Source organism: Eriocheir sinensis, chromosome 37, assembly GCF_024679095.1.
Source record: "Eriocheir sinensis breed Jianghai 21 chromosome 37, ASM2467909v1, whole genome shotgun sequence".
Classification (NCBI taxonomy): domain Eukaryota; kingdom Metazoa; phylum Arthropoda; class Malacostraca; order Decapoda; family Varunidae; genus Eriocheir; species Eriocheir sinensis.
Window position 1 is genome coordinate 16,309,429 of NC_066545.1, and position 10,897 is coordinate 16,320,325.

Here is a 10,897-nt window from a genome sequence, read left to right on the forward strand (position 1 = left end):
AAGTTAAAGATGAGAGGAGCAGAGGGAAAAGAGGAAAGGTTAGAAGAAGGAGAGAAGAAGGAACAGAAATGAAAGAAGGAAAGAGAGGGAAGGATATTAATACGAAGGAAGGAATAAGATCATGATAAAGGAGGAAGAGAAAAGGATTGGAATTAGAAAGGAGAAAAGGCAAAGAGAGGAGAGAGAAAGAGAAAGAGAAGGAAAAGTAGAAGGAAATGAAGACGAGAAGAAAGAAAAGGAAGGAAAGAAGGAAGAGAGGAAGGATGAAGAGAAGGAGAAAGAGAAGAAGAGGAGGAGGAGGAGAAAAGAGAAGAGAAAATGGGCAAAGAAGACAAGGAAATGAAGGAGAAATAAAATAAAAGGAGAAAAAGAGTGAAAAAGACCATGAAAGGAAGGAAAGTACGGAAGAGGAGGAGAAGGACAAGGCGATGAGAGGAAAACAAGGAGGAAATTAGACAAGAAAAATGATAAAGAGGGAAGAAAGAGGAGGAGGAGGAGGAGGAGGAGGAGGAGGAAAGAAATTGCCACTTAGCAGGATTAGAAGCGGCGCCGTCACTCAGGAGGCGGAGGTGTTAGGGAAGGCAGGTGAACAAACAGGTGTGCCCCCTCCTCCCCCCTATACCTCCTCCTCCTCCTCCCTCCCACCTCCCACTCCCCTCCTCCTTCCCCAACCTCACCTCCTTCCTGCCTGTGCTTGCCTTGTTATTGTTATTGTTATTATTGTTATTACTACTACAATTGTCACTTTTGTTATTATTATTGTCTACTTCCTTGCTTCGTGGAGGATGGGGAGGCGGTGGCGGGGTGTCAGCGTGCGGGTCCGATGTTCGAGTCCCACCGAATGAGCTGATTTTTGAAGCCACCGCCGAGTGACTGAAGCCTAACCTAACCTAACCTAACCTTACCTAACTTAAGTCAACAACATCTCTATCTATATTTTATTTGTATATACTAGATCAATATTTCCATGTTTTCCTATAATGTACAAAATTATAAAAAAAAGGAGGAGGAAGAAAAGGGGATGAGAGGAGAGATAGGAGGCAAGGAAAATGATAGAGAGAAGGAGGAAGATGATGATGATGATGATGAGGAGGAGGAGGAAGAGGAGGGGGAGGAGGAGGAGGAGGAGGAGGAGGAGGGAATTCGTCATCCTTCTAAATACTTTCTCGTTTTATCTTCCTATCTTTTTCAATTCCAATTCATTCGTTTCTGTTTCATATGTTTTTTCAATTTATTTATTTTTCGCTCGTACGGTTTCCTTTATTAATTGGTTATCTCTACAATCTCTCTCTCTCTCTCTCTCTGTTGATATGAAAGCCAGCTACCCATTCATTGCTCCCCTCTTCCTCCTCCTCTCCCTCCTCCTCCTCCTCCTCCTCCTCCTCCTCCTCTCCCTCCTCCTCCTCCTCTCCCTTTATTCCTCTCCTATATTCGCTGTTCATCAGTCTTGTTTATTTTGCAGTATTTCCACTTTCGCCAATTCTCATTCTTATTTATCTTCCTTTATTTTCGTATATTTTTGTTTGTTTATTCGTTCTCTCTCTCTCCTATTTTTCATCGTTAGTCTCTGTTGGTTCTCTCTCTCTCTCTCTCTCTATTTTTGTCTTTCTTTCTCATTCGTTCATTCTTTCTTTCTTTCTTTCATTGCCATTTTTTCTTCCTTTTCTTTATTCTGGATTCCTTTCTTCCTTTCTTTCCTTCCTTCCTTTTCTCCTTTCTTTCTTTCTTTCTTTTTTTCTCTGTTTTTCCTTTATCCTCTTTCTTCTTTGGTTCTTTTTCATTTTCGTTAACTCTCTCTCTCTCTCTCTCTCTCTCTTCTCGGAAACCATTCTTCATGTCATATCTATCATCATCTATTTCCTTTTTTTTCGCTTTCTCTTTCAATCTACATGTAATCTCTCTCTCTCTCTCTCTCTCTCTCTCTCTCTCTCTCTCATACCTCTTTGAGGATAGGCGATGAATGAGAGGATCAGGAAAAGGAGGAGGAGGAGGAGGAGGAGGAGGAAAAGGAGCAAAAAGGGAATGACATTAATATAAGTCAATAGAATCTTTTCATATTTCTTTCTCATTTTTCATTTCCTTCATTTTTTTTGGTGGTGCAGTGGTTGTGGAAATCGACTCGGAAAAGTAGTGGTCTGGGGTTCGAGGATTAGAAGGGGAGAGACTGGATGAACTATTACCTTCGTTTAATTGGCTTGCGGATAATAAAGGCGTTTACCTGTATAATAGCTAGGGTGTAATTATGTAATTTGCTCTCTCTCTCTCTCTCTCTCTCTCTCTCTCTCTCTCTCTCTCTCTCTCTCTCTCTTCCTATCTATCTATCAATCTATCTATAAGAGTTAAAAGAGAGAGAAGAAGAGATAAAGGACGGAGGAGGAGGAAGGAAGAGGAGAAGGAGGAGGAGGAGGAAGAGGAGGAGGAAAAGGAAGAGGAAGTAAAGAAAAGAGGAAAAAAAAGAGGAAAAAAGGAAAAAAAATGGAGAAAAAATGTGGGCTTTGTTTCTTTTGTACTCGTGTGACCCTCCTCTTCCTCTTCCTCCTCCTCCTCTTCCTGTTACAGTCTCTTGCATTTGTTTGTTTCCAGCCAGTCATGTTCGTCCCAAAGGAGGAGGAGGAGGAGGAGGAGGAGGAGGAGGAGAAGGAGGAGGAGGAGGAGGAGGAGGGATAATACCATGATAGGATAAGAACTGTTCGAGGAAAGAAAATATACAGGAATAATGTGAAGGAGAATAAAGAATGAAGGAAAGGAAGGAAAGAGGGAGAGAAGAAATAAAGAGAAGAAGGAAGGGAGAGAGAAGAAAGGCATAGGATTAGGGAGGAGGAGAGGAAAAAAGAGGAGAGAAAGAATATAGAAGGAGAGAAAAAAGAAAGAAGAGAAAAAAAGAGAAAGGAAAAAAATAAAACAGGAAGGAAGCAACAGATTAAACGAAAAGGGAGGAAGAGAAAAAAATTATATTGGAGAGGAAGAAGAATGAGGAGAGGAAGAGAAAGGAGGAAAAAATGGAGGAGAAAAACAAGGAGGCGGAGAAATCGAAGAGAGAGAGAGAGAGAGAGAGAGAGAGAGAGAGAGAGAGAGAGAGAGAGAGAGAGAGAGAGAGAGAGAGAGAGAGAGAGAGAGAGAGAGGTCAGGATGTCTGTACGGAAGCACCATTTGAAGAGGAGGAAGAGGAGGAGGACGAGGAGGAGAAGGAGGAGGAGGAGGAGAAGGAGGAGGAGAGAGGACAGAGTGAAAAGCGAGATAAAGGGTTGTATCTCTCTCTCTCTCTCTAAAACAACAGCGACAGATTAAAGCATAAGAAAACGAAGTGTGTGTGTGTGTGTGTGTGTGTGAACCCGAAGCCACAAAATCAGCCACACACACACACACACACACACACACACACACATTCGCAGGAGCTCATAAAAAGATATATTGGTAGCGTGTGATGGAGGAGGAGGAGGAGGAGGAGGAGGAGGAGGCGGTGATGGTGGTGGCTGCATATATGATTTCAAGACAAAAAAAGAGAAAAAAAAGAAAAAAGAAAAGAAAAAGTGAAGGAAAAATGGAAATATGAAGATTTATTTTCGTGTGGCGGAGAAAATGTGAGGAAAAGTGCAAGTGAAGGAGGAGGAGGAGGAGGAGGAGGAGGAGGAGGATTAAGCAAGAGCCGGTAATGAGGAAGAGAAGGAGGTATATTGCGAAGAAAGGAAGAATCATCTCTCTCTCTCTCTCTCTCTCTCTCTCACCTATCTACACATCTTAATTACCCTCACACCTGTCTCTTTCTATCTTAACTTTCTTCCTTTCAATATTTTTCTTTATTGTCTTCCTTTCTCACCTGTTTTCTTCACCTTTCTTACCTGTTCCGTTTCTACCTTTAATATATTTTCTTCCTTACTTCCTATCTTTTTTTTTCTTCTTTCCTCTACCGCCTATCACTCTCTTTCTCTCTTTCCTCTTTGTTTCTTTTTCTTCTGTTGTTTTCGATGTTCACCTCTTGTCTTCCTCTCTCTCTCTCTCTCTCTCTCTCTCTCTCTCCCTGTTTAAAGAGGAAAAAGAGGAAAACAACAGCCTGTAATTTTCCTCTTCACTTAATTGCCATCATCGGTTCTCGCCTCCTCTTGATCAAAGCTATTTTCTTCTTCCTCTTCTTTTTCTTCTTCCTCCTCCTCCTCCTCCTCCTGTAAGCTATCGGTGTTTCTGGAGGAGGATGTAAAACGCGATGGGAAAAATAATATATCGATGTCTTCTTCTCCCTCACATTCTTCTTCCTTTCCCTCCTCCTCCTCCTCCTCCTCTTCTTTCTCTTCCTCCAAAACCCATTCTTCACTTGTCCTTCTAACCTCATCCACACCCACGTACATCCACCTAAATCATCCACATACGCAGTTATCCACCTTCAAAGTAACCTACATCCATTTGCACTTACTCCATTCCACCCTTCATCCGCCTTCATCCACTTAAATCCACTCCTTGCCTACATACATCCACCTACAACCACTTCTTACCTCTCTTCATCAACGCACAGGCTAATACATCCACTTCCAAACTCATTTCATCCATCTACGTGTCCACTCACCCACCTATTCACCCACTTAATGTCTCTAATAGCCACTGACAAACTACTTTTCATCCACCTACGCACCCACCCACCTATCCACTTAATGTCTTTAATAGCCGCAGACATCCAGTTACCTTCCCATATCCACTTACAGTATAACATAAGAACATAAGAACGTAAGGAGTCTGCAAAAGGCCAGTCCATTCGGTATCCACTTAAACAAGAAGCTATACATCTATACATAGGAGAAGGGATTAGCGTATTTTTTTCTATATTTTCTTTTTGTTACCCTTGAGTTCCTTCCTTTACTGCAATGAAAATAAATAAATAAAAAAAAAACATCCCAGACATCTACACATCGTCACATCTATTACCATCATCGACTTATCTAACCCGCCCACACTCACACCCACACCCACGCCCACACGCCCACGCCCAAACCCACACATCTCCTAGCATGCAAATAACCACCTCACGGCATCAATATTTACGGCCTAGAGGAGGAGAGGGAAGAGAGTAAGGAAGATGGAGGAGGAGGAAGGAAGATGGAGGAGGAGGAGGAGGAGGAGGAAGAGGAGGAGGAGTCATCGATATCCTCAACTGGAGTTCACTTACGTAGCAGAGCATGGCGGCGGCGGTGGTAGTAGTAGTAGTAGTAGTAGTAGTAGTAGTAGTAGTAGTGGTAGTAGTAGTGGTGGTCGTAGTGGTTGTGGTGGTGGTGGTGCGTGCAGAATGGTCGTTACTCTTGCTTAGTGTCCCTCGGCCTGTGTCTTGCGCCGCCCTTGGGGACTCGGCGGGGCTTTTAGGGGACTGTGCCTGCCGTGCCTGACGTGCCTGGGTCTGATCAGGGCTTACAGAGGCTGGGACTAGGCGGGGGTGGGAGTTTTCGGGGTGGTTAAGACCCTGAATTGGGATTTCTGGGGTCTGAATCGGGGTTTTTGTGGTCTGAGTTGGGGTTGTTGGGGTCTGAATCAGAGTTTTCGGAGTCTGAATCAATTGTTTACGGGTCTGGATCGGGGTTTGAGTGGGCCAACTAATGGTATGCAAGAATAGGCTTATGTACTCTTGAAGCGGGCTGCTGGAGGGCTGACCAGTGCGTGCGTGGGCCTGGAAATGACCTCTGCGTGCCTCTAAGGGGACGGCGGCGGCGGGGGGGCGGGGGCGGCGTGCCTGGGGGTGAACACACGTGGCAGTGGGGCCGCCACAGGCCAGGGCCCGGGGCGTCATGGTCGGCCTCCAGCGGGGCACACACGCCGGGGCCGCTCGGGGCCTCTAGAGCAGAAGGGCGGGGCCGAGGGTCGCATAGAGGTGCCTTGGCCCTGCGGCGGCGCGGATACGGCCACTCAGGACAGCAGAGAACGACACAGCACTAGTCAGCAGGGCACAGCAAGACCGCAGATTGTCGTACTCAGCCTCTTTATGTTTTCCGGTTTCCGACCCAATAACTGTCTCCTCCACCCCAATAACTACATGTATTTATAGTTACCGTTGAAAGCTTTAATTATTAGTGTCTTTTTGATATTGTTAAGTGTCAAAAAACGGTAAATACAATGATGGATACGATAATCTGGACACGCCGAGGAGGACACAGCAGGACACAGAACAACTTTTAAATGTTTCAGGAAGTTAGACGAATATTCCACGCAACTATAGGGCGTAGAAGAGGTTCCAACACTACAGTAAGCTTCTCAGTTCAGTAAGTTTTGAAGTCAGTGGAATATTCAAAACCATAATAGTTCCAATACGATTCCAAGGGTCAAAAGAGGATCCAACACCATAGTTTTTAATGTCATTGGAATATTCAGAACTACAAAGGGTTCCAAAACGTTTCCAAGGGTTTCAGAAGAGGATCCAACACCATATAAAGCGGAAGTTTCAAAGGATGACTCCGCTATTCATACTGTCTCAAGAGTTTCAGCAAGTTTCAATGCAGGCCAAAAGGATGCGATTCAACACTATTTATGAGCGTTTCAGTAGGATCCAATGCACCAGAGGAGAATCCAACACCACTTAGGACTATTACTTGTGCTTTTTAGGTTCAATACGTTAGCACGCGATCAGCACAGGACTCAGCACTAGGAAGGTCTTTGCTCTGGGCATCGCTGAGTCTGTATTTGAACACCTCGATAAGGGAAGGTCTCTATATGTTTACCTTTAATAAGAGAATACCTGGATAACGTGGGAGCTCCGAGGTACACACACACACACACACACACACACACACACACACACACACACACACACAAAGATAATTATTCCGTATGCAAATTGTAGAAAAAAAAATAATGCAAAAAAGAAAATTGGAACAGACGAAAAGACAAACCATAAAGGGAGGAGGAGGAGGAGGAGGAGGAGGACGAGGAGGAGGAGGAGGAGGAGGAGGAGGAGGAGGAGGAGGAGGAAGAAGAAAGAGGAAGGGACAACACTATTACTTCCGCAGAATCAACACCCAGGAGGAAACATAACACTCTTTGAGGAGGAGGAGGAGGAGGAGGAGGAGGAGGAGGAGGAAGAAGAAGAGGAGGAGGAGGAGGAAGAAAAAGAAAGTGGCAAAGAAAAAGCAGAAATGGAGTAGTGTGGATAAAAGTGGAGCAAGAGGAGGAGGAAGTGGAGGAAAAGAAAAGAATAAAGATGGAATGAATGAATGAAAGAAGGAGGAGGAGGAAGAGGAGAGAGAGAGAGAGAGAGAGAGAGAGAGAGAGAGAGAGAGAGAGAGAGAGAGAGAGAGGAAAAGCAAGCGAATAACGTAGAAGGGAATAAAAATGGATGAAAAATGGAAGTACCGAGAGAGGAGGCGAAAGAGGGAATAGAAGGAAAATGTAATAAAAATAGAGATAAAGGAAAATGGAGAAGGAATATTTTTAAAGGGAAGAAAAGAAAAAGCGAATGAATGAATATTAAAATACGAAGAGAGAGAGAGAGAGAGAGAGAGAGAGATCAGTTATAATGCTTCCTTCTTTCTTCCTTGCCTCCTCCTCCTCCTCTTCCATTCGTCTTCGTCTCATGTCGCCAAAAGCCATTCCACTTTTTTTGTTTACTTTTTTGTATTATCTGTCTTCCTTGTCCTATTAGCATTTCTCTCTCTCTCTCTCTCTCTCTCTCTCTCTCTCTCTCTCTCTCACACTTTTCCTCTCCTTCCTTTTCCCTTCTCTCTTTTTTTTCCTCTCCTTCACTTCTATTCCTTATCTATTCTCCTCTTCTCCTTCTCTCTCACTTCCTTCTCTTTATTTCCTTGTTTTCTTCAATATTTTCTCTCTTTCATTTCTCTTCCTTTATCTCATTCTTTCCTTTCTCCTCTATGTTTTTCTCCCCCTCTCTCTTTCTATTCCCTTCTTTTCTCCTATTTTCCATTTCCCCTTCTCTACCTGTCTCCTTTCTCACCTGCCCTTCCTCCCCACTAATTAAACTCAGGTAGGTCCTCGCGGCTACCTCAAGGCGGTCATTTACCCTCTCAATACCTGGCCATGGACACAAACCTTTTTTCTTACATTTTTCAACTATTTTTCGAAACGAATTGAAGTGTTTTGAGTGTGTGAGGAAAGGAGGAGGAGGAGGAGGAGGAGGAGGAGGAGGAGGAGGAGGAGGCAGGTGTTGGAAGGTGAAAGAAAATGAAAGGGATCAATTGTGTGTGTATGTGTGTGTGTGTGTGTGTGTCTCTCTGGGGTGGCTCAGGTGAGGTAAAATCCAGACGCCAAACTGAACTGTCACTCAAATGGGGAGAGAGAGAGAGAGAGAGAGAGAGAGAAGGAGGAAGAGAGAGGAGAAGGAGGGAAGGAAGGGGAGGGAAGGAAGGGAAGGAAAGGGAAACCAAGGGAGGAGATGAAAAGGAAGGAAATAAAAGTACATGGAGATATAGAAGGATAGGAACGGAAAGGAAGGAGAGGGATGGGAAGGAAGGAAAGGAGGGAAGGAAAGGAATGAATTAGTGTGAAAGGAAATGGTAAAAGAAGGGAATAGAGGAGAGGGAAAGAGAACGGAGGGAGGGAGATAGAAGCAAATAACGAGAGAAGGAGAAGGAAAGAAAGGAAGGAAAGGGAAGAGAAGGAAAAGAAAGAAAAGGGAGAGATAAAAACAAAAGAAAATAGAAAGATAAAAAGAAGGACAGAAAGAGAAATAAAACAAAATGACCAGAGAGAGAGACAGAGAAAGAAAAAAGGAAGGAAGGGAGAGAAAGGATTGGAAGAGAAGGAAAGAGAGAAGAGTAACAAGGTATGGAGGAAAAGAGAAGAGAGGTGAGAGGTGAGGTAGGAGGAAAAAGTTGATAAAGGGTGAGAGAGAGGAAGGGAGAGAGAAGGGGAGGGAGAGAGAGAGAGAGGGGAGGAAAGACTCTTGAGATAAATCACTGACGCTGTTTGCAGATATCACGTGTGTGTGTGTGTGTGAGAGAGAGAGAGAGAGAGAGAGAGAGAGAGAGAGAGAGAGAGAGAGAGAGAGAGAGAGAGAGAGAGAGAGGAGGGAAAAAGAAGATACATAGAAAGACAAGAGTTACCTTTCCTCTTTTGTCACCCGCCCACCTACACACAAACACACACACACGCACACATTTCACATACATACATACACACATTTTTCAATCTAGTTTCACCCTCTCTCTCTCTCTCTCTCTCTCTCTCTCTCTTAATCTTTCCATATTTGTATTATTATTTATTCTATTTTATTTATATTTATTTTGTATTTATCATTAAAATCTACGGTTCCTATTTGCCTATTTTCATAACATATTTTTCTTTTCTTTTTGTTCTTCTTCTTCCCTATTCTTCTTCTTTTCTTATTTAATTTTCTTCATTTTCCTTCAGTTTCGTATTTCTGGACTTCAATATTTCCTTCCTTCCTTCCTTCCTTTCCATCAAACTCCTGCATCTCATTATTTTTTTTTTTACTTTTTGTCTCTTCCCTCCTCTCATGATCTAATCCGTTTGTCCTCCTCCTCCTCCTCCTCCTTCTTTTCCTCCTCCTCCTCTTACTTTCTCTTTGTAACCTGATGATCCCCCTCTTCCTCCTCCTCCTCCTCCTCCTCATTTCCTTCGTCAATATTCTTTTCTTTCTCTTCCTCCTAGTTCGTCTTTGTAGTGTCCTCCTCCTCCTCCTCCTCCTCCTCCTCCTCCTCTCATCTTCATATCTTCCGTCGGATTTTATCTTTCAATGTCTCTTTCAAATTCCCTTTCAAGCTGATCTTTCAAAGCACGTTAATTTCCCTCCTCCTCCTCCTCCTCCTCCTCCTCTTCTTCTTCCACTTCCTTCGCCGCAATTGCTCTCCCTCAAGTTTCAATTTCCTAAAACACGTTACAAACAGGATTACCAACTTCACTTCCTAAGATAACATGCACGAACTACAAACTTCTCTCTCTCTCTCTCTCTCTCTCTCTCTCTCTCTCTCTCTTCCTTCTTTATTTCCTCTTTCTTCATGTCTCTTTTCATCACTTTCCTCTTACTTTCCCTTTTCTTCCTCTTTTCCTTCCTTCCTTCATTCAATTTCTCCTTCATTTCTCTTTTTATTTCTTTCTTTATTCTCCTAACTTTCTCTTTCCCTCTGTTCTTTCCTCCTAAACTGTCCTGACTTCTAAACTCTCTCTCTCTGTCTCTCTCTCTCTCTCTCTCTCTCTCTCTCTCTCTCTCTCTCTCTCTCTCTCTCTCTCTCCTTTCTTTTGATGCTAACTTTACATTCTTTCTTCTTTTTTATTTTATTTTGCAACGACTCGCTTTTAGAATTCTTTAACTTGCTACAAAAAGAAAAAGAAAATAAAGAAGATAAGAAGATAAGAAAGAGAGAGAGGTTATAATAAGCTTTTCTTTCTTTCTTTTTCTTTCTCTTTCTTTCTTTCTTTCTTTCGTCACGTGATAAAGCTGATGAGATAAAAGATACTGATAAAAAGAGCAAGAGAGAGAGAGAGAGAGAGAGAGATGCAGGGAGTTTGGGAATAAAAAAAAAAATAGAAGACAAACAGACACAATATAATAGAGAGAGAGAGAGAGAGAAAATAAAGAGAGAAAGACATGACCAAACTACAATATTCTTCTTCTTCTCCCTCCTCCTCCTCCTCCTCCGTCTCCTCCATTTCTCTTTCCTCCACTTTTAAAACTCTCCTTTCTCTAAAATACGTCGTGAAACCCAAACACACACACACACACACACACACACACACACACACACACACCTCTCTCTCTCTCTCTCTCTCTTTCTCTTAGGTCCCAATCAACGAGAACCATAAAGAAAAAATCGTTTGAAATAATAATAACAATAATAATAATAATAATAATAATAATAATAATAATGAAATGGAAAATAAGATTGTCACGTCGAGGCGGGACAAAGGCGAACAAAGAACAATGGCAACTCCTCCTCCAGTGAGAAAAGAG

At 43.0% G+C, this 10,897-nt stretch overlaps 1 protein-coding gene across 12 annotated transcripts in view; it reads right to left on the reverse strand.

Moving 5' to 3' along the window:
* The window catches only part of LOC127008406 (peripheral plasma membrane protein CASK-like), a 165,875-nt gene that overhangs the window by 115,518 nt on the left and 39,460 nt on the right, over nt 1–10,897 (reverse strand). For 11 of the 12 annotated variants that reach the window (XM_050880531.1, XM_050880529.1, XM_050880525.1 and 8 more), the window contains exon 2: nt 5,156–6,692. In XM_050880531.1, coding sequence (XP_050736488.1) covers nt 5,156–5,767 — 612 coding nt within the window. In that variant the 5' untranslated portion in view covers nt 5,768–6,692. Of the gene's footprint in view, nt 1–5,155; nt 6,693–10,897 lie in introns of those variants that run through there. The other variant, XM_050880535.1, reaches the window with a different exon arrangement.